Source organism: Seriola dumerili, unplaced genomic scaffold (assembly GCF_002260705.1).
Source record: "Seriola dumerili isolate Sdu_G_001 unplaced genomic scaffold, Sdu_1.0 BDQW01000161.1, whole genome shotgun sequence".
Taxonomy (NCBI): Eukaryota; Metazoa; Chordata; class Actinopteri; order Carangiformes; family Carangidae; genus Seriola; species Seriola dumerili.
In genome coordinates this window covers 4,218,555-4,242,232 of record NW_019174416.1, presented here as the reverse complement: position 1 = coordinate 4,242,232, position 23,678 = coordinate 4,218,555, and the positions used below count along the sequence as shown (strand labels likewise).

General features: G+C 42.1%; 1 protein-coding gene across 3 annotated transcripts in view; it reads left to right on the top strand.

The window, feature by feature from the left end:
• Positions 1-20,066, top strand: part of arhgef9 (Cdc42 guanine nucleotide exchange factor 9) — a 32,247-nt gene extending 12,181 nt beyond the window's left edge. Inside the window, exons 1-10 of one of the 3 annotated variants that reach the window (XM_022751838.1) lie at positions 2,019-2,059; positions 7,013-7,192; positions 9,320-9,520; positions 11,638-11,817; positions 12,206-12,438; positions 13,452-13,581; positions 14,708-14,839; positions 16,707-16,950; positions 17,348-17,416; positions 19,576-20,066. In XM_022751838.1, coding sequence (XP_022607559.1) covers positions 2,051-2,059; positions 7,013-7,192; positions 9,320-9,520; positions 11,638-11,817; positions 12,206-12,438; positions 13,452-13,581; positions 14,708-14,839; positions 16,707-16,950; positions 17,348-17,416; positions 19,576-19,751 — 1,554 coding nt within the window. In that variant the 5' untranslated portion in view covers positions 2,019-2,050 and the 3' untranslated portion in view covers positions 19,752-20,066. Of the gene's footprint in view, positions 1-2,018; positions 2,060-7,012; positions 7,193-9,319; positions 9,521-11,637; positions 11,818-12,205; positions 12,439-13,451; positions 13,582-14,707; positions 14,840-16,706; positions 16,951-17,347; positions 17,440-19,575 lie in introns of those variants that run through there. The other 2 variants (XM_022751840.1, XM_022751839.1) reach the window with 2 other exon arrangements.
• The last annotated feature ends 3,612 nt before the right edge of the window (positions 20,067-23,678 follow it).

Here is a 23,678-nt window from a genome sequence, read left to right as displayed (position 1 = left end):
GCTCAAGGGCATCTCAACAGTGGTAATGAGGTTGGCACAGTCTCATAAACCAGTTGAAATCACATGTGCAACACTGGTGGTTAAGGCATTTCCCTACCTCAGTTTTAAGTAAATATTGTAGTATAAATCCAGGATTGTGTGTGTGTGTTTGTGTATGTACTTGTGTCATGCTTCAGCATACACAATTAAAAAGACTTTTAAAATGTATCCACAAACATTGAAATGCACTTGATCCTAGTCTCATTACAACATACATAGTTATCAAATTAAAGAGGAGCTTTGATGATTTTACACATCAAGATCAGTTTACAAGTCCCAGGGAGTACAACAGTTTTTACAGACTTACATCTGTAGAAACAGATGGAAGGGTTTTCTGACTCTGGAGGAGATTTCATCTTTGTGATAAATAACAGACAGCCTGCGTTACAAACCGGAGGTGTGGAGTTTGAAAGACATGGTTGCTCACCAGTTAGAGAGGGTCCAACCAAAATACGGTTTTAAGTTGCATTATTGGAAATCCAGCATTTTTGTAACTCTACCTGTACTAGGGATTGAGTGAGGATACAGCATCTTGACCTCAGCTGTATTGATTCTTTTTTATAAAATCTCCCTTTTGTAAGCCCAGTATATTGTGAATTAAGCACATTAAACTATTAATTGATTAATACAACTTAACCCTGAATTTTTTGGACATTTTTAAATCTTGAAGCCTACGCAAATGTGGATTTTGCCAGATCATAAAATGAAAGGTCAACCTGTGACTCTAGACACGGAGCTACAGACCTAAAATTGAATTTAACATTTGTAGGACTGCTAAACATAACAATAGCAACAATGCAGTTGTGATACACTAACTTAATTTGGTCTAGAACTGCCTATATTAAAATGTATGTGAGAAAGTGTAATAATTTAGACTCAAACAGAGATCCAAACTGTTTTCATGAAACATTTTGGATTTTCATGTAGAGATACTTTTGCATTGCCAGGGAAGGCACCTTGAAGTGATTGCTGCTTGCATCAGTGATGTTCGTCAGGTTGACCAGTGGCAATACAGGGTGTAAATCTGCTTGATTATCAGATCAACTAGGCTTACTGTATCTGACTGATGCCTGGCCACAAACCAGCAGCAGAAATGACTGACATTATGCCAATAAAATTATAAGGTGGTGATCACTTTGAGAAAATTGCATCCATTACTCTGACATTTATTCTCCTTCATCACGGGCTGTTAATGATAAATAATAAATCACCACGGCACTGTGATATTTTTAGACGGGGTGGGAGATGAATGAGGTTATGATTCTGGCCTCTGTGGTCGATGTAGTCAGCGAGGGGCTGGCTGTGCCCCTCCCCCGACTGTAGGTGATGGCTGATGCCGGTAGTCTTGCAGTGGAGCGCTGATCAGTATTAATACAGGACCGCCTCTCAGCCTCACAGCCGATCTCCCTGGTCCCCACTCACCGGAAGGCAGCTCGGCAGCTGCGAACAGCCTGCGCACAGCCTCTCTCTTGTTTGCTGTGAGAATCTATTGGCCCGAGAGTCGGTCGGTTTAGGGGAAGAGGCGAAACACCGGCAGGTGTTGACTAGCGGGGAGAAATCGCGGTGCAGACTGATGACGATGATGATGGTGAGGATGATGCATCTCTTCCCGTGCCTTTATGAATTACATCGCGTAGTGTGAAGAGGCGTAGGGGCATCGTTTTTTTTTTCATTTCTCGCCTAACTGTAATGGTGGATTTCTTGGTGGCTTTGATGCTACATGTCTAGACGGGGGAGCTGAATACCGCCCGTCACTGAGAGCGCATCTCAGCATCGGCCCGCAGCACTGCGCCATGGCCTTGGATGTCCAGACTTGCGCGGTGTTTACGGTGATCGCGGTTCTGGTGCTTGTGAACGTGCTGTTGATGTTCATCCTCGGTACTCGTTAATGGATCTGCGCTTGGGGCCCGGTTCGCAGCGCACCACACTTTCACTCAGGAGAGGAGAGAAAGGCAGTGCGCGTTGGTCGAGAGCGGGGACACCCGGCGCTCCATCACGGCTACGCGTTGAAATGAATGACGTTGGTACAACATAATGTATTTCTGTTACCCCCCTCCCCAATCCTTCGTTATGTCTTGTGTCCTCTCACCGTTTGTGATAGCTAGTGTTGTCTGGTGGTGGTCGTAGTTGTGCGGATACAGATCTGTGATGCTCTTACCTTTTCTGTGGTGACTGGAAATTCATATCCCCGCATATAAATATGTCCCCCCCACCACCACCCCACGTCGATCTCCCTCTCTCTTCCATGTTGTATTTTGTGGATTATGCGCATGGATTACCACTATTCTATAATAATTTATTTGATTTTTAGATGACAAAATGAATCTGATGGTCTGTTTTTAACCACAGCCTGCTGCTGCGTCAGGACTTGTTTTTCCATTGTGCTCCACTGTAGCCACATCTACAATATGGCAGCTGATAGCTGAGCAGTGGTCTCTCCACTGAAGTAAATGTGGTATTTGTAGCAAATAGTGGTGCAAGTGAGAAGTCTGTGCTGCTGATCATAGACTCTGGAGGATCATTGTAATCTCATCTGAACAGTAACCAATAGCAGGCAGGGCTAGGCCTAATAAAGGAGGGCCTCCGTCACTCCAGGTTTCCCCCATTTTAGATGCAGCTAAACTCAGCTCCCATTTCATAGCCCACAACATTCACACCCCCCACCCCCCCACCCCCCGTTTGCAACATTTCAATGTGGCACCTGTCTCTGAAACCCACACATTGTTACACCTGGTCACTAAAAAGTGACTGATTAAAAGATGTATCAGTGTTTGTGCATATTTCCTACAGATGAAATGTCCTCCAAGTGAAAAGGCTTGTCAGATGGAGATAAAAAATGCCAATTTCCTTTCCTTCCACATGCAGTGTCATAATCTAATAAAGGATTGGAGGCAGGTGTCATGAATGTTGAATGGATGTCAGAAATAGATATTCTAAAAGCCTATCCCAGAGCTGTCCATGACAGTCCTATTAATAGTGATGGCAGGCTGGCTAGGTTTTTTGAAGATACTGTATGTGCTCTCTCACACTCAGACTAAGTGCTATGTGTTTTTTGTGTGTGTCTACTTAAGTGGTAAATGTTGTACTGTAAGTGTAGAAAAAAATGTTTGGTGGCCATGTATTATGAACATAGATACCTTCATCACATGCTGTGGCATGTGGGCCGGTGTTTTCATCACTGTGGTAGAAAGCATAAACAGATTTCCTCACGGGGACCCCCACAGGACTGTAAACATCACATCATAATGTTATATACTATAGTGGTTATGGCTCACTTGGCTGGCAGTGACAACACAGTGCTACTTACAGATGTGTATTCACATGTAAACATGTGAACATGTTGTGAGTGTGTATGTATTTGTGTGTGTGAGATAGTCTTGGGTGGGTGTTATTTGTGGTTCCTCTTTGAATCTGAGTCCTGCACACGTCCCAGGTGTTCACACATTTGTATTCCCTCCAGGGCAGGTGCCTTCTAATAGAGTTCTGTTAAATGCTGTGCAGTCAGAAGTGTCAATGTGCGGATGGTGTGTGTGAGCGAGACAACAGTGTGTGTGAGGATGTGTGTGTATTTCTCACCGGTTTTAGGCAGAGCATCTTTGATTGGCTCCCAGACTCAGGGTATAAGTGTATTACATAACAGGGTTGGCAGACACAGGGAGGACGGACCGTGAGACTCACTCAGTGCGTCGGAAAGAGAAGCCTCTTTCTGGAATACAGCACCTTGTTACTCGACATCTCAGACTCAGCTCTCACGGAGGACCATCACCTCGACCGCTTCCAAAAGGGATTTAATTATCATGATTGTATGAACCGGACTTCTCCATGCATACACTCTCTGAACAGTTACATGCCACAAACATGGTAAGGCTGGCTAAAGGCGTGTGTGTGTGTTTGCTCAGGGATGCTGTAGGTGCTTTGGTGCAGCTGTGCTATGGCTAGAGATAGAGGAGGATGTTGGAATGCAGTGGAGCTGCCAGTGCAGTGAATGCTGATGTGTTGTGCTGCAAAGATGATATAAGCCAATGAATCGGCTTTTTACTCTTACATATTTCCTTGTCAGTCTTCTCAGTGCTTGAATATGATAGAGAAAGCATTGTCATATATGTCCATGTATAGGGATAGATTCCTCTGCATTCATTTGCATTGACCCAAATAGAGGTTTTTGCGATTGAAAGACGGCTGCTTCACTCTCTGATCTTTGATGTTGTAACTGCATTGTAACCATAATGATGACACAGGTCATTACCGCTGGTAGACACACAGGTAATAATGAGTATTGTTGCAGGACTTCTCTGTGTTTGTGTGTCTATGTGTTTACTGTATGCCTTTTGATCAAGCTAGGTAGGAGCCGGTGCTAAGGCAGGAATTGGGAAGATTGATTATGTAATGCTTTTAATTTATTCAGACATGTAGAGGGAAAAAGGATGCAATGTATTGGAGAGGGCAGTGCTGATCTCATTAGGGAGATGGAAGGATGAGGGGAAGGAGAGAACTGAGCAAGGAGGAACATTGGCTGTGAATGGATCTCTCTCTCTCTCTCTCTCTCTCTGTCTCTCTCTCTCTCCCTCGCTCTTTCTGTCTGTTGCCCATATTACAGCAGATTGATGGGGACTGGAGAGATTGTGCTTGGAGTGAATGGGGCTGAAAACGGAGTGGTGCTGGGGGGGGGCAAGGCTCATCTGTTCTAAGGGTGCTGTTTCAGACAGAGGTCCTGATGTCAGATGGTGACGGTCAAGCAGAACTGATTTGGCTTCAACTAGTTATGCCAGCATGTTTTTTTTATACTATCCATTTATGTAATAAATGATTTAAATCAAATTCCATATCCTCAATCAACAATGATTTTTTAATCTTTTTGAGCACTATTCATTGGTCCTGTTTCCATGGCAGCGTGACACATGTTTTTGCGGTAATCCTCCTCTCTTCCTGTAGTGGAGAGCTTTGAGATATAGACTGGAGCTATTGTTGCCCCAGCTCCCAGCCCTATGTGATACCTGATTGAATCATCCCACTCAGAGACGTCTTTGATCTAAAATTTGCATGCAGAGGCCCACACTATTATATTTTACAGCAACATGGAGATGATCATGTTAGTGAATGCTGCAATGTGATTGGTTTGTCATGTTAATAGCAGATAACAGAGTGATATTGCATTTATTCAGTGGTCACTCTTTGTCCGTGTCTACTCAAGCGCAGAGACACTCACACACCTAAATTTGGAAATATTCTGGTGCATCCTGAAGTGTCCTTGCTTCATCCCATCATCTTGTCAATACCAGTGAAGCATCCTCATCTGTCGCCATGACTACGGCTGTTCTTTCCCTTCCAGGCATGGACGTCCCTCCTCTATGTTCACTCCTCTGCCCTGATTGGCTTATATCCCCTGTAGCTGTCTCAATAAACCATCAGGGAGGTATGCTTGTCTACAGGTTGAAGGGGCAACGTAGCTGCTGAGTCTGAGAGCTTAGAGCCTCATGGGGGGGGGGGGTTCAGATGATACAAACAAACACACATACACACACAAAATCTGCTGTTTCTCATGAACGTTCTTCCAAATACACTGCATCAGCAGGAAGGTAGAATAGCATTTTTGTGCTGGAGTGATGAGGTGCATATTAAAAGGTTTTCTCATCTAGGGATTTCGTTTTATAACAGGCAAAGCAATCTTAAATGACTGAGGGAAAACATCTCCTGCTCCATTTAAAAAATAATACTAGCTCAATATTAATATGCAGAAGCCCTAATACAAGTAAAGAACTAATTTCATGTCCATCCATGTGACAAACCTGTCTCCAGGCTTTTGATAACTCCTTACCTAGAGCCTAAGCAGCTCCTGTCAGGCTTGGTTAGCGCTGGCTGCTCTGCCCACAGCCCCAGGGACTGGATGCATGGTTAGCTCAGGACTGGAGAATGCTGATGAACACTACTTTGGAGAGAACAATTGGAACAAACAGTTGGAGCTGTGCCACAGATGCATACCCAGGTTTAATGCATAAAAAAGCGTGGCTGCACGTGTGAGTGTGCGCATGTGTGCGTATGCATGCCTCAGGGCGACAGAGCTAAGTCCTCAGTGTGATGGATAGTGGTGTTGTGTGGTAGATGGATGATGTCAGACTCAGGTCCTTCTCAGGAACATTGTCCGCTGTCTCCTGTCCTTTAATGAGAACAACCGTTAGCCTCTAAAATCCCTGTAAAGAATACTGATCACCTGACAGGCTTTCGTACATTTACAGACTATATCCAGTGCATGCACCTCAAACAATAGTCTACTAATGTACATGCACACAGTTGCACAATTTAAACATTTATTTTCAGTGTCGCATAATGTCCACATTATTCATTCATGATGTTAAAATCAATAGAAAAGATATGATGAGTCATCCTTTCATGTTTTGTCAAAGACTGTGCTGCAGATAAAATAGCAAGCCCTGGTGACAGCATGAAGGAAGGGAGATTATCCCTTCACATTTGTTTGCTCCTCAGCATTTATATTACATTAACACATGTAATTATTCTAATGTCATAATGGGCCAATTACGATCCCTGTGTGGAGATTGGTGCTGTGCTTCTGAACGCTGTGTTGTTTCTCCACTAATGGCTCTGCCTTTTTTGTGTTGTTGTATTTTGTTGTGTTGTACACTGTGGTCTGTGTTAGCTATTGTGTAGTTCTGTTTGCAATCCCTAAGCTGCCAGTGGGCCCTGGCTTTGAGGGTGTGTATTTGCATCCATTAGTAATCTGAGTGGGTTTAACAACAAGAATTTACACAAATTGAGGCCAAAATGAGGCTGAGTAGTGTATTACAATCACTTTCAAATTTGTTTAATGTGCTGTTTTAGATCACGTGGGTCCATATTTATTGGTCAGTGTCTACAGTGATGTTTATGCTCTTTTAGTGGTGTTTCCACAACAGTGGCTTCAATTAATCAGAATAAAACATAAGCCATTGCCTGTCTCTCCCTCCTCTTTCTGCAGTTGATAAGTGGAGGTTCAATCGTCAATGCTGAGGCGGTATGGGACCATGTGACCATGGCGGACCGGGAGTTGGCGTTTAAGGCCGGTGACGTCATCAAGGTGCTGGACGCCTCCAACAAGGACTGGTGGTGGGGCCAGATTGACGAGGAGGAAGGATGGTTCCCTGCCAGCTTTGTACGGGTGAGTTAGCTGCAGCCATGGCTGGCCAGCGACCATAGACACAACACACACCCACACACACACAGAAATGGAGGCACATGAACATATGCACAAAAGCTGATAAATAAACATACTGGGAGGTGCACATGCACAAGTATCTTGTCACATGCACAAAAACACACACTGATATGCTTGTGCCACACACAGTTTACACACAGTTGAATAATGCTTTGTTTTAATAATACATAACACTCAAGAGATCAGAGAATAGCTAGCTAAGAGCCTTTATCTGGTGTTCAGGGACAACGAAACAAAGATGCTGATGAGCCCCCTTTTTTAAGTTTGGCTTCACCTTCAACTCCTATCCTTGAAATCAACTTAAATTTACAACGTGTTCACTTTACCTTGTGATTATATGATATCACCCATATCTGAGCTCAACTAAACCCAACACTGCATTAACACAGGACTGATCCAGCTACTATATGTTATTCCATACCTCTTTCACTTAACTTATTGAATGATTGGAGAATTAGCATCCTTGTTGTAGGTGGAGGCTTCCACAGCAGATAAGCCCCCCCACCCCCCACCCCACCCCCCTACCCCACTCCCCCCTCCCGGGACACTCCTCATGGCCATTCCCACCTGTCCACCCTTCCATATTCACTCCTGAGAGGGCAGGGCAGACAGGCTGACTGACTGTCAACCAAAAAGTATCTTTTTGTTCTGTCATTCTCTCTTTCCAAGGTGGAACCCCACCCTCCTCAGCCCCAAACAAAACAGGTTTTCTATATCAACCCCATAGCAACTCCACGGTTCCAAAACACCACGTCAAAGGTGCGTTTTCCCAGCTTCATCTACCCATCCAGCCTGCCCGCCCACCCGCCCGCTCCAGTCTGTCCACGCAACGTACCCTCGACATTACCAAACATTAACGTTCCCATGACGTTATCACATCATCCTCAACGGGGTCGATAGAGAGGCAGAACTGATGAGTCAAAAGTAAAGATAACGTTAAATGTCTTCTTGATGGCCTATACTCAAATTATACAAGTGCATTCACATAGAATTAGATGTATTTTGGATTCAATGTTCCTGTTAACATCCATGGTTATTTCCATTTCAAATATGGATCATTTTCTTCAGTACTCTTATTTACTATTGACTCTGACTATTTCTCAGTCTAAATGCTGCGCAACTAGTTCTCGTCTGCAGTCAGTGCTCTACCACCCGTCACTCTGCTTGTCTGTGGCGCTGCATTTCTCATCTTGTGTTTGGCATTCTACCCGTCGGTTCTTTGATGTTCTCTTGGCAAACTGTGTGTCATCAGGTGTTGGCTGCTGGGCATCTGAAACCACGCTCACTCGGCCCTTTCTATGAGCGAGAGTGGAATACACTATGTGTGTGGATCTGTCTGTGTGTGTGTGTGTGTGTGTGTGTGTGTGTGTGTGTGTGTGTGTGTGTGTGAGTGTGAGTGTTGGTGAGTGCATGCTTGCGTGAAGAAATCCTGAGGTTGTGTGATGTGTGTTTGTGTGTGTGTGTGTGTGTGTGTGTATATGCATGTGTATGTGCAAAGGGGAGTCACACACAGGGCCAGAGTTGGGCATTAAATATCCTCTGGGCACCAGTTTCAGAAAGAGGCTTATTTTAAACTCTGGAGTGTTTGGCAGTTTGTCCCGCACCTTTCTGACATGCTGGACCAAGAGTCTGACTCACTGTCCAAACTACCAGACACCCTCTAAATGAAGCTCTGTGTGTGTGAAATGGGTGTTTATGTATGTGATGGGGATATGTGTGTGTGTGTGTGTGTGTGTGTGTGTGTGTGTGTGTGTGTGTGTGTGTGTGTGTGTGTGTGTGTGTGTGTGTGTTTGTGTGTGTTTGTGTGATATGTGGATTCATGCCCAGGAAGAGTGAGTGGTACCAGTTTTATGGGAAAGATTTTGTGATATTAATACCGAAACACATCTGTTTACTAATACTTTTTTCATCAGATTCATACACTTATTACTTAATTGTGCACATTTCATATTCAAGTGCATGTGTGTGTGGCTCTGTGTGTGTGTGTGTGTGTGGCTCTGTGTGTGTCTGTGTGTGTGTGTGTGTGTGTGTGTGTGTGTGTGTGTGTGTGTGAATGTATTTGTCCCCCAGCTGTGGGTGAACCAGGAGGACGGGGGAGCAGAGCCAGCTGAGGGAACCAGCGAGGTGCAGAATGGACATCTGGACCCGACCAATGACTGCCTGTGTCTGGGGTCGCCTCTCCAGAACCGAGACCAGATGAGAGCTAATGTCATCAATGAGATCATGAGCACAGAGAGACATTACATAAAACACCTCAAGGACATCTGTGAGGTACGAAAAACACATACATCCTCCATTGCACACGTGCTTACATCCAGCTATAAAGCCATGCTTTAAAACCAGTGAACAGTAGGAAAGGTAAACGGTAAGGAACTGAAGCACGAGAGAGAAGAGGCAATTTGATGCTACACAAGGGTCTAGGATGAATTCTTAACACTCCCACATTCACACTTTTTTTTCCAGACCTGCTTCTTTTTTTCTTTTGATTGTAAAACACTCCAAAAATAATCTTTTTCTTAAATGTGAAAACACAATATGTCATTTGTACACAGTAGTGACAACAGCCACACTTGGAGTGATCTGGTCCAGATTAAATTTGTCATTATATTATGAATCATGCCGATGTGACGAGCTGGAATTCACACCTAATAAAATTAAACAAAAGCCTTTTTCATTTCTTACATTTCAGCATGGAAAGCCTTTTATAAGGATTCAAAACAGGACACACCCAAACTTACATCAGGATCTGAAAACTCAACATATTATTTAGAATCAAGCATTCAAACATTTTAACAATTTAATTCCTAAATTCTTGGAAGTCATACATACTTTTCATAAGTTTTTCACCAACATGGCTGTCAGCCCACTGTGTAGTCTGATACATGTCTGCATGTACAGTACAGTACAGTACAGTACAGATAAAGTATTCATTCTATAAAAGGTTTTAATGTTCTGTCTGTATAATTTACATATATGGCATTACAGTCAAGAAGTCAAGAGGTAGCAGTGCCAGCTGATAACTGGTTTAGCAGAAACAAATAACTATGGGAATAGAAGATAATGATTGTTGTATGATGGACTGATTAATTAATTATGACATGTCATGACCAACAAGCTATATGTTTATTTTATTTTATGATCGCGAGCAGGCCATACTCATAATCAAACAGTATTTTACATATAGTTATTGACCTAACTAGTAGCATTAACAATTTAACATACTGTGAAGTACATCAGTCCATTGCCACCAGTTGGTCTTCCTGCTGATAATGTGAAAATATTCATTAATACATACAAGTTAGTTAAAGTAAGATGCAATAACTCTGCTTTTCAGGTGAAGCAGATGTTTCTAAAATGCTATTTGTCACCAGCACAGCAATTGCATGGTTGCTAGTTGCATAACAGTTGTATCAGAATACAGAGCAAAAAAAGCTTTGCATCACATTGACTCTCAGTGCAAATTTTTGCTTATGTAATCATCTTAATCCTCTGCATACCTGTATTCCAGGTGAAGTGTAATGGTTCAAAATATTTGTAATAACTTTCTCACCTCTACATTTCTTGTCTGTTAGAGCATTCTGCATTCTCCAACTTGCCATAAACATGCACAGACAAGAGGTGTATAATAGTAGAGTTGACTGATACCTGATAGCTTGGAAATAGATATGAACAAGTCAGTCAAAGGGGAGATTTACCTATTTTCAAACTGTGTCTTTCACATAGGTAAAAATAAAGGGTTGAAGGTTTTAGGTTTTGCACATGAAGTCAAAATGCCAGAAGTGCTTCATATCATAATGTACAACATGTACCCATCATTTCTTCTCTTTAGTATTTTGAAAACATGTCTTCAACATTCATACATTTCTCATCACTGCTTTAATTTAGATTATTTGGATTTAGCTTGACTTCGAGAAACAAAACAAAAAGGCTTAGCGTGTGTATTTCACAAAGACAACAGAGAGAATTGTGGGTGGTGGAGTGTGAAATAGCAAAAACCTACCACTTACAGCAGATCTTTTCCAAAGCCTCAGGGTGTGCCAAAGCTTCAGGGCCAAAGCTTCAGGGCATTTAATTAACCACAAGAATTGGACTGACGAATTGGGACCACAGTTCAACCTACACAAAGTTGTTTTTGACTCTTTAAAAGAATCATAGTTCATTTTAATTCAAATGTATTCTACTTAAAGAATGACTTGACATGTTTATTACAAAGAATTAACAAAACTAGGAATGAGAGTGATGAGATGAAACAAGCGGAGGAGAAGATTGCACATTTCTGTAGCATTTTCTGACTCATGGCCTTGCAGCCATATCACAATATAGGAACTGGTACTTAAACTGTATCTCCTTTGAAAACCTCACAGTTGTTGTAAATCGTATTGTTGCAGGGTTACCTGCGCCAGTGCAGGAAGCGTGTGGACATGTTCAATGATGACCAGCTCAAGGTCATCTTTGGCAACATCGAGGACATCTACCGCTTCCAGATGGGCTTTGTTAGAGACTTGGAGAAACAGTACAACACAGAGGAACCGCACCTCTCTGAAATCGGACCATGTTTTTTAGAACACGTAAGTCCAAATAGTATTGTCATAAGTATCTTCCTTTTTTTTTTCGCTCTGATAAAAAATTAGGATGAAAAATGAATAGACTTTTACACACTGTCCAGCCAAGAGCAGCCATAATTGCTAATAATTGTGTTAGGCCTGTTATCTCAAGATCAGAACTTAATTATCTCGTCATCTTGAGATAACATTTAAGTTGTGGAGATAATTAAGTCACCAGCAAACAGTTTATCTCAAGATAACGAGATAATTAAGTCATGATCTTGAGAAAACAGCTCTAATAAAAATTTTAGCAACCATAGCTGTTCCTCTGTACATATCGGCTTCTCCCCAGCATGTTTTATTGAAAGGAGGATTTATTGATCATGCACCTCCCCTATCCTTTACTCTACAGCAAGATGGGTTTTGGATCTATTCAGAATACTGTAACAACCATTTGGATGCCTGTATGGAGCTGAGCAAGCTGATGAGGGATGGCAGGTACCAGCACTTCTTCGAGGCCTGTCGCCTCCTCCAGCAAATGATTGACATCGCCATAGACGGCTTCTTGCTCACCCCTGTCCAGAAAATCTGCAAATATCCACTCCAGTTGGCCGAGCTTCTCAAATACACTGCACAGGAGCACAGGTACTGTACGCCCTGGCCAAGATCACATTTAATCTGCTTAATGTGTTGCTGGTTGATGGCCAGTTCATTTGTTTCTAAAAAGAATCTATTACTGGTGCGTCATTGTGCTGCAGATGCATCGTGTTGTGATGCAGCTGTTGCAGGTGTTGGGTTTATTCTGCTGAAGCGGTGCTCGTCCATGCATGCACTGAAATAAATGTTGTTTTGCCCTGTTGTCTGTGAATATTTTAGAGGACAACATTTAATGGAAGGAATCCATGCGACAGTGCTGCGGTTCATAAGCAAGTCAGATCATTTTCATATCGATGCGTGTCCATGGGATCATTGCGTAGAGCTCTGTATATAAATAGATTGCAGATTAAATATGAATTTGGGCTTTTGCTGGCACACATACAAGCATCAACGTTCCACAAGCTGCATGCACAGTTCAGAAGCACAATATACAATCTAAACATTTGCAGATGATCTCTCGTGAACAGACGCATATGCGAGCATCCAGATGTGCAAACTCATGCGTGCAAACCCACAGAAACATGGTGTAAGTGATTCAGCGTGTCTCAGCCAGCTCCAGGTCATTCACAAACCACGCATTCTCAGCCAGAGAGGGATAGGTGCCAGCTCTGCCAGCGAGGCCTGCCAGATCACAGTGTTTGACTGTTAGGAGCTGTGGAGAATCTGCCAGATATAGGCCTGCTCTCTGTCACACACACAGCACTGTCACACACACACACACACTCACACACACACGCATTATCTTCCAAAGTGAGGATTGGATCCGTAGCACATCTAAGCCAGAGGGATAAATCCAGCTCAGTTAGCAAAGACGCAGTCAGAGTTAACTGTAGTCAGAGAAAATGGCTGATTGGAATTAAGTAGTGGTGTGTTATTTTGACTGTGCTCAAGCAGACTTACAGCTGTTACTTGAGTTTATAACCCCTGTCTCTAATAGGCTACTTTCTACTACTACTGCAAGATTACAGCAGTAATAAATTATGTGCACATTGTATCCGTAGTGACTATCGATACGTGGCGGCGGCCCTGGCAGTAATGCGGAACGTCACTCAGCAGATCAACGAAAGGAAGAGGAGGCTGGAGAACATCGACAAGATTGCCCAGTGGCAAGCCTCTGTTCTGGACTGGGAGGTATGTGCTCGTTCTGACTGTGGCGTAATTACAAAGCATCTGGTGTCCACCAATGATTTTTTACTGGCTCAATCTTGTCTAGTCTGGTTAGTCCATGTGTCTTTTAAAAAAAACATTTTCATGACCATCAAGCTTTCAGAGACAGAGATTTTACTTAATGTCGCTATCACTAAATGTAGAAAGCTTTACACGACTTCAAGTCTGCTTTGGGAAAATATCTCATTTAATGTTTGTTCATGCTTGAAATGCTTTTAAATTTTTTAAATGTTTTTCTTTTTAACAAACTGAAAATGACATCTTTCAGACCAAGACATAACCCTGTGTTGAATGACTTGTATAATACAATAAAAAATTCATTTTCAACGTTATTTAAAGGGATATTCTAGAAAGTTAATATTATATTTAACAAAGTTAGGATTCTTATAAAAGGCTCAATCTGGATTACATGAAATGACGATTTGACCTTGATTGTTGCCTACCAAAACATCTGCCAGCTGTTTGCTCACTTTAGTTAAAAATGAACATTTTATCTTCCTGTGTGTGCACCCTGTTCCATGCGACATGGGAATGAGGCCATCAGCGCCAACAATGTGTCCTCCTTCCTCAGCCGCCATTTTCACAAGTTTGAAAATACATCGGGGATCCCAGCGTTCCATACTTTGCACTTTCCAAATTGAGACACAGCCTTAGCCTCTAATATGGTTCAAGCTTCCAAAGGCAGCAGCATGTATTTCCCATAATGCAACTTGATAGCATTTTCTGTTAGACTTCCCCTGCCTGGTACACAGCCATGTCTTAACTCTATGTCCCAGTTTATAAAGTAGGCTCTCTGTAAAAAAAAAAATGTAATTTCCAAGCCCAAGCTGACAGCTCCCTGATGACATCATTATGACATCATCAAGGTTAATTTCTCAGACTTGACAAAGCTGCTTCAGCCACAGAAGACCATACCAACTGTTTTCACAGGATGAGATGAGTAAACTGATTGTGCTTTGCTGTGCCATGATGATTGTATTTATTGACTGTGTATCTGTATCTGTATGTGTCTGTGTGTGTGTGTGTGTGTGTGTGTGTGTGTGTTTGTGTTTGTGTTTGTGTGTGCGCACTCGCGCGTATGTGTGTCTAGGGGGATGATATTTTGGACAGGAGCTCGGAGCTCATCTACACTGGGGAGTTGTCATGGATCTATCAGCCGTATGGACGCAGCCAGCAGCGAGTCTTCTTCCTCTTTGATCACCAGCTGGTCCTCTGTAAGAAGGTAGGTGCTCTCTCTCTCCCTCTCCCTCTCTCTCTCTCTCTCTCTCTTTGTTCACTTTCTTTCCTTTTATTTGAAGACTTTGTTGGCTGAAAATGAGCTGATAAGCTAAAACTCACCCTCAGCCTGTTTTCTTGAAAGTTGTGTATATCACATGCCGGGTGACGGAGATGCTTGAAGACAATGTGACTTCCTCAGCCGTACTCGAGAGCTGCAAATAGATTACATAATCCTGCATGAGACACACCAGCACTCGGTGGAGATGCGTTCAACTCCTCAGCACCTTTCACAAAATGGAGCTGTGGTAGTTTGGGCTCTAATGCACCAGGGCTGTGCTCTCCTGTCAGACGGATGTTCACGCTCGGCTAGACTCAGCAATACATGCACACAGAGACAAAGACACAGATGCAGACAGACACTTAGACACAAAAACACACAGAGGCTGAATAACTGCATCCTCACAGGCACGCACACGTGTACACACAGAAGAAAAATCATTTCCCCATTACACACAAACACACACAGAAAAAAGATACAAGACATATTAATATACTGTCTTTCTGTGTCTCTATCTTTCCCTCTGTCCTCATCCTCCCCCCTTCTATCACATTTGAACATCTCTGGCACCAAAGATAAACTCCAGTATGTCTGCACACATGTGCGTTAGCTGTTCTGGTCCAATAAATAAAGTCCAACGCTCCAAGACACGTTCCGTTATGAATTCTAGTCTTTGTTCTACACTTCGTACTTCAGCATCCTCAGTATAACATGTATAATGGCAGCCCTCAGGGTGTGTTAGTAGCACGTTGCATGTAGTCTTCCATCTTTTACTCTCATCTCTTCCTTATCAGCACATGAATACAGATTTGTCTCTGCATGCTTGTTAAAAATTCCGGTTCCTTTTTTTGTTTTCCTTTCCTTGACCTCAGAGTGGGACTGGATGTTATTTGGTCCTGAGGCAATGGTCACGACAAAGGTTTATTTTTATGTGGCAGTCTTATTCCTACAAGGTACATCAAGTTATGCTTTTTTTTTTTTACCTGATGTACTGGTGTAGCGCAGAAACAGTTAGTCAATTAATTGATTAGTCGATTGACAGAAATTTACTTTGCAACTATTTTGAGGATTGATTAATCAATGCATGTAATTTTTCACGCAAAAGAGCCGAACATTGTGTCTGTGCAGCTTCTCCAGTGTGACAGTTAGCCGCTTCTCTTTGTTGTATGTGACAGTCAGCTGAATATTTTTTGGACCAAACAAGCAATTTCAAGACATCACACCGAACTGTAGGAGATTGTGATGTGCAGTTTTCAATCAAACGTTTAATCCATTAATAACTGGCAGATAAATTGTTAATGAAAATAATCATTAGTATCAGCCCCTGTGCTGGTGTAGCTGAAAAACATATAAATTAAATTTTCATAGTTTTTTTGTATATTTTATGAGGCTACAGTGGTTCTACGATCAAAAACGATATTAAGAAAGTCTGTCAACAAAGACGGAGCATTATAAAGTCACATAGCATCTGCAAAACAAACATAAAAATATGACATATTACAGAAATGTTGTGTTGTTGTGTATTAGATTGTACGTGTGTAAGTCTGTGTAAAAGCTTCTGTTATGATAGTATTTCTTCTATTTTCATTTTTTGTGATACCAAGTGAGGAACAGATTTACTGAGAAATTTGGCATCCCCCAATGTGTGTGGAAGGTGTTTGTATGTTTGGGCAGCAGATGGAAAAGGTTGCATAAGACAGGCTCTCAGGACACCAAGGGAAGGCTGCTTGTTGACACCTCTAAGGTTCAGCACACACAAACACACAGAGACACAGACACACATTAACGGACATCTTTCTCTCCTCTTACCCAGGATCTGATACGCCGGGACATCCTGTACTACAAGGGCCGCATTGACATGGATCGCTACGAGGTGCGGGACGCCATAGACGGGCGTGACGATGACTTCAACGTCAGTGTGAAGAACGCCTTCAAATTGTGCAACAAAGACAGCGAGGAGATCCACATCTTCCTGGCCAAGAAGCCTGAGGAGAAGATCCGCTGGCTCAGGGCCTTCCACGAGGAGAGGAAGATGGTGCAAGAGGATGAGAAAATCGGTTAGTCACGCACCTCTCTGCACCTCCCTGTTTGGAAAAGCGGGGAGGTGCTTTTCATTCACAATGAGCACTGGAGCTTCATGTTGTATTTCCTGAAGCGCAGTACAACGGGACATTTTTAGCACAAAACACGAGCTTCCCAGTGTAATGTACACAAAGTGAGGATGACGATCAGCCTGTAGCTCTGATTGGCTGGATCACGGTCAAAATGTAGTATGTTGTGGTCAAAATGTGGGTTTGTGCTTTACTGTTTTGAAAAGCTAAAGCTAAACAATGCTTCAGCTGTTCTTAAGCCAAAGTAAAAGGCGACTTCTTGCAACTTATTACGTCTTTTTTGAAATGATCTCCATGCTCTTTGTGGAACATTTGTCCAACATACAATCTTATTGTTGTTTAGGTTTTGAGATCTCTGAGTACCAGAAGCGGCAGGCGGCCATGACAGTGAGAAAGGTGACCAAACAGAAAGGTGAGGCAACAAGAAGATATCAGGTGATTTCCTTTTTTTTTTTCCTCGCTGCTGTGCTCTGTCTTCTCATCGCTGTTTACTCTTCCCTTAACCTGCTCTTTTTTTCTTTTTACTTTCTACACTTTTTTTAAACACGCATACTTTGTTTATGAATGGATCTAGACTAGCCGTGTACTGAGTAAGCTAGAAAAGTCAAGTGAATTCATGCAGTCTCACTACACTATATTACTTTCAATATTTTTCCTTTGAGATAAATGTCTGTCAGCCCATATATGAGGATGACTTGATATGAGTTGTAAAGCAGCTGTTAAGCATCAATGAAAAGACAGAGGGCTGTTTGCATGAACTATTGAGTTTAAAGGGCGATACCAGTGTTCATGACATGCGGGTCTTGTGTCACGCTTGTCTTGAAATGATTTAATATCCCAGACAACTGTTTGCATTTTTTTCTTTTTTTGAGTTAGGGTGGTTGTTGGTGCTTTTCACTTCCAGTAACATCTAGATTGTCAAAGAATACCCTCAGTCTTGTAAGTTTATACCTACTTCTGAGGTGTACAGGTGTTGTATAGTTGATTTACTATGTTTTATTACAGCATCTAAACTGTACAACACGGTGCCTTTACCTTGTATTGTGTAATCCAGCACAATGGAATGTCCTGACACCTTGAAGTCAGGAGAACAATCAGGGTAATCGTGTTATTTTTAATTTTTTTTTTTTTTTAATTAAACATGTTCTGTTTTACTGTAACACAACATACTTTATGTCCAAACATTATGGCAACAACATAAACCCCAACAGTTACCAGCTATCTCAGTAACAGAAAAACATGTCAAACAAGCTTTTCATGGATGCTAGTTCCTGACAAAGTCTCAAAGACAGAGGACCCACACGCTCAAACTGCTGGTATCATCCTTTAAGATTTAGCCATTTTAGTGCTAGGCTAGATGTTTGTACATTTACCATTACTGATGTTCTTGCTATTGCCAGTTTCACAATAAGCATGACCATCCATTAAGGTATTGATTAACCAATGACCACTGCTGGAATGTTCTCTCTGACGTTAGGATCCCTGTAGATGTCTGTCAGAAGTAAATGTTGTGTGTTTCTAAGTGCTGTATGTGTACATGGCTGGCACAAGGTGAAGTACTCTCTTGAATTTCAGATTCATTTATAGATTTCATCTTGAGAAAGAGGGCCATGTTGTATGGACATGGTTTGAAAATGATAAAGGTATATACATTAGAGTTCTCCTTAGAGCTAGCACAATAAGATGCCATGGCAACTGCTAAGCAGCATTGGGAGGTGTTGTGATTAACGTTGGCATTGGAGCATGCAGTCACTGTCCAATCTGTTTACAAGCATTATCTTGACTATCCAAAATCAACAGGTCCCACTAACACAAATAACATGAACCCTTCTAACTGCTAAAACAGTGTTTGGCAAAAAAAAAAAAAAACCCTAAAAAAAGACACTGTTTCTCATCTTTTCATGTTTCTCTAAGATGCCATGGCAACTTTTGAATATTTCATCTCCAAATATTGATTGTATCTAATTTTTAATTACACTAGCTACACTAGTTGTGATGCTTGTAGACTGTAGCTAAATGACATTGTAGACCGTAGTTAAACGCATATTAACAGCTTTCTGTTGGCTCTATTTTCGCCACTCTTGTGTTCTCAAGTGTCGAGGGTGCTATTCAAACAAAAGTGCTGTCAACAAACATGGAAGAACAGTGTCCCTTGTCCAAATGCCTGGTGTCATCATTGTATCAGATGTAATCTGTTAGTTCTCTTGTTTGCCTGCCACAGAGTTTGATTGAATAGCATCTTTAGTCTCCCTTGTGTCATTGCTAGAGCTGAATTTCACTTTTCTTCCAATTCAGCTGTCATCATATGGTCATGATGTGTCATATCTCAGGTTTAATATGCAGGAATGTTAACACTGAAGGCTCATTTTGTATGTCTTTGTGCCTGTTTTCTGTGGAAGCATGACTTGATGTTGTGTTGTTGTGTCTGCTCCAGATACAATACTGACAATGTTTCCTCTTTGCTATCCACCTCCCTTCTTTGTCTCTTTTGCTTTGTGCCCTGCACTGCCTCCTTGCCCCCCCTCCCCTCCCCTCACACCCTTCTTGCTCTTTTTGCACCTGCCTCCCTAGGTGTAAACAGGTGCACGCCCCCCTCATACCCACCCCCCCAGGACCCCCTCAGTGCGGGGCAGTATGAGGTAACGGAGGACATGGCACAAGGAGAGGTTTTTGAATTCAGTCAATCCAAAAGAGGCCAGGCTCCTTTCTGGCAGAATTTTAGTAGATTAGCTCCATTTAAGAAATAGAGATACACAGACTCTTCTGAAGGACCAGCTATTTTTCTTAGAAGCACTAAACACTGGATGATCATGTCCCATGATGAAGAAAAATACAAAAAAACACACATACCCAAGAGACTCCGAAGTTAAGGACCAATGTTAATATAGAGTGTGATTTGAAGCAGCAAGAGGACTGAAGACTTGGATTTAAAAAATTGAGAAAAAAAATAAAACTTTACAATTCATATATGTTAGTAACGTTCTTAGTTATCATGCTTCTCCAGATGAGTCAACTGTCATGAACTCCTTCCCTCGGATTCTGCATATTCACGCCATCTGAATGTCCTGGAGTTATTGAGATTGTTATATGATTTCATTTTTATTCCATCATCTGGAAAGAAACACAAGGCCAAGCCAGGTCACTCCTAAGAGTATGATTGTGTCCAAAAGCTGAGATCTTGCTGTGCTGCTATGTGAGATTGCTTGTTGCATTCTTCTGAATGTGAGATTGAATAATGACGAGCCTCAGCTACCACCTGTGGCGCGGGAAGGACCTGTGAGGCTCGACCGTCAGCGCCACCTCTGAGTTAGATCCATCCCGCCGCTGATCACAGACTGGTCAGGCCATCTCTGCTCTACTGATGTCTGCATCTGGATCTCCCTCTCACTCTCAACGCTCCATCCTCCTTTCTCTAGCTGTCTGCAATATAGTAGCCCTCTCTTCACCGAGTCTGACATTCACAGCGTTTCCCTCCCTCTCTGCATCCCTCTCTTGTCCTCTCTATCTCTCTACCCACCTGCTCAAGCCTCTGTGAGTCAGTGGCTCTCAGAGGAAGAGCTTCATTCTTTTGGAAACCTGCCATTGGCTATGATATGACGGGTCAGGGAACAAATCAATAGTCGGAACATCAATAGAATATTTACGTCCTTTCACCAACCACTTTTGACAGGGTATTCATATCCGATCACGCCGAGGGGCTGTGGGTTGCGTTTGACGGAGAGCTTGCCGCTCAGATGAAACAGCTGGGAGCAGGAGATAGGCAGGCTATACGGTTCACCTGCCTTGTGTCAGAGCCCCTCCCCCACTCTCCCCAGAGACCACCCCTGTAGCACTGTGCTGGCAGCTCACTGGGTGTTTGGAAAGAGCACAGCCTACCTCTGGAAATCCACTGAGAGCTAAAAGTGAAGTTGATGCATTGGCCAAGGTCTAAAATAATATCTTTTTCATATCAGCTGTAAAAACAAAACAAAAAAAAAAAGACTTCCATCAGTTGACTTAATTATTTTGTATTGCTCACACTGTAAAAAGCACAGCACATATTCAGTCTGAGGAGTACTTTTTCTCTCATTTAAGTAGGAGCAATGCAGCAGTGTGAGAAATTAGAGAGTACACTAACCAGCACAAGGGGAAATGGTCAGAAAAATGGCAGACATTATAAATGAACAGGACGACCATATCAGTCTTAAAGTACACGGCAGAAAGGTGAATTTAATCTGTAGCATGCAGGTGTCCTCTGACAGATTCATACGTCTCTAAAGGCTGCAGCTTCCAAATCTTGGCACCCCTCCCCGTCACATTGTTCTCCAGATCTGATCCATGTTCTGGCACTTGGCGCTGGCACTGTTAAGGTGATTTGCAAAGGACTGTGGCCTGTTCAGATTGATTTGATTCTTCAACAAAGTCCCCGAAGCTGCTGTGAGAGAGATCCTCGCCATAGAGTCCTTCAACTGAGGCGTTAGGAAAGAGAAGATCAACGGAGGAGAAACTACCGATTTACACACATCATGAAGGTGTATTCTTTTCTACAGTTGGAATGTAAGTGAAACATCTGTCCATAGTTTGTGATCATATTTTGACCTCAGATACAGAAGTACATTTTGTGTTGAATTATATCACCTGATGGACAGTACATATACAGTATGACAACTTGTGCAATGTGATATATCATTATATATCTTCACTATTCACTGCAACGTGATATGAAAGAGTTATATATCGTTCTATGTCATTTGTTTGCCTTCTTACAGGCCTTATAACCTATTGGAAAAAAGACCTTAGAATTGCTTTGTATGTTGTGTAATTTATGTTTTGTTTCAGTAAAGAAAGTTGAGAAATGGGTGAGTTGGCTGCTGGTGTCTGTAGAGATGGCTCCCAGTGAGATTGTTTTGGAAGATAATTCCCTCGTCTGGCACAGCAAAAAGATATGGTTCCCAGGCCATGATAACCTCAGGTCCCGTGCTACGCCCAACCCCCACCCCCATCCCCAGCTCCCCCACCACCACCTCCCAACTCCACGCCACCACCAGTACCAACATTCAGACACAAGCATGCAGGCTAACACACACACACATAGACACACAGACACATACACACACACACACATAGACACACACACACGCACACACATAATCATGCGCACTTGCTGGCCCGTTCTGCTGCGGAGAGGAGAGATGCTATCTAACAGTGCCTTCCAGCATTCCACTAGTGATTATCTATTCAGTTTCACAGGCAGATTTGAATTAGTCATGTATTTTCCCTTCAGTGTGGGACTTGCATCTCTCTCTCTCTCTCACTCTCTCTCTCTTTCTCTTTCTCTTCCTTTCTCTCTCTCTTTTTCTCTCTCATACATGGGGATTCCTCATTCCCCGGTGCATGAGATCAACTCGGACAGAAACTTAGAGGTCAGGCCTTTTCCATGAGTAGATACTGTGCTGTCTGACTGAAACACTTTAAAACACCTTGTTATATTATATCACACGTACATAGCAGTAATTTTATTGCACAAAAAGAAGTTAATTCTTATTTCAGACGTTTAGAAACTACATAGAGTTCCTTTATCTATTTAACATGCTGAGAGATGGTTTAATTTGAATATATAGTAGGAAACAGATTTTCATTAGTCAAGTTAGGTTTCACATTTCAAAGTATATTATTAACAGTGAGTTATGAATCAAAAGAAGAATCATCTATTTTACCTTTATCAGCTACACACTGTAAATACTGTAAAAAGAACAGATCATATATTTGGATATTGGTATTTTGCGTTGGAGACGAATGTTGTTCCAGTTCTAGCGTGCGGTAGACCTCAGTACCAGGTAAATGCATGCTTGTGGCATCCAATATTTTGCATGAGACTTAAGACAATTCTTAACAGATTGTTTAGTTTCATTTAACTTCCAATGGGATTTTCTTTTTTTATCTTCTTTCCCACAACGTGGAACCATTCATGTGTGAACCCATACCATCTCACTAAAGGGAGTTCTTTTCTCTGTCCACCTGTCTCCTGCTCACTTCACATTACAGGTTGTAGCTTCTGTTTTTATTTATTGTCAAGTAGAGGGGAAACACCTTTTCCTCATGCTGAATCAAAGACTGAACTGTTGATAGGTGAAATGAAAGGCACTGATGCTCTCTTTGCCCAGATATAATGGGTACTATAAACTGTAACATTATTTTTAGACCTTTATTCTCATTTTCTTTTTCTTTTCTTTGACTCCAACCTACACTGTCATGGTCCAAACTGCTGGGGGTTTTTTTTGGTTTGTTTTTTTTTTTTTTTTTTTTTTTTTTTGGAATGGCATTAACAGCTGAGGCAAAACGGGTATAATTTTTCTATGACAACAGAGAACCAAATAGGAGTTAGCACCGATCATGGGTGTTTGTGTATAGATTTGTAGTCAAGCAGAAGAGCTGAATAAATGCGAAACCTCTTGGGATGAGCTAAAAATAAACATAATCCTGAAGACACACACACGCACGCACGCACCCACACACACACACACACACACAGTACTGCATTGCAATTCATATCATGCTCTTGTTTCAGATGGCAGATGATTCTTTGAAGTACAATGACTTGACAGTACAAATTAATTCCTCACTTGTATTTATTGAATGCAGTATTAAATAGCACCATTTTGGCCACATTGTTAAAAGGATGTATATATTGGTTT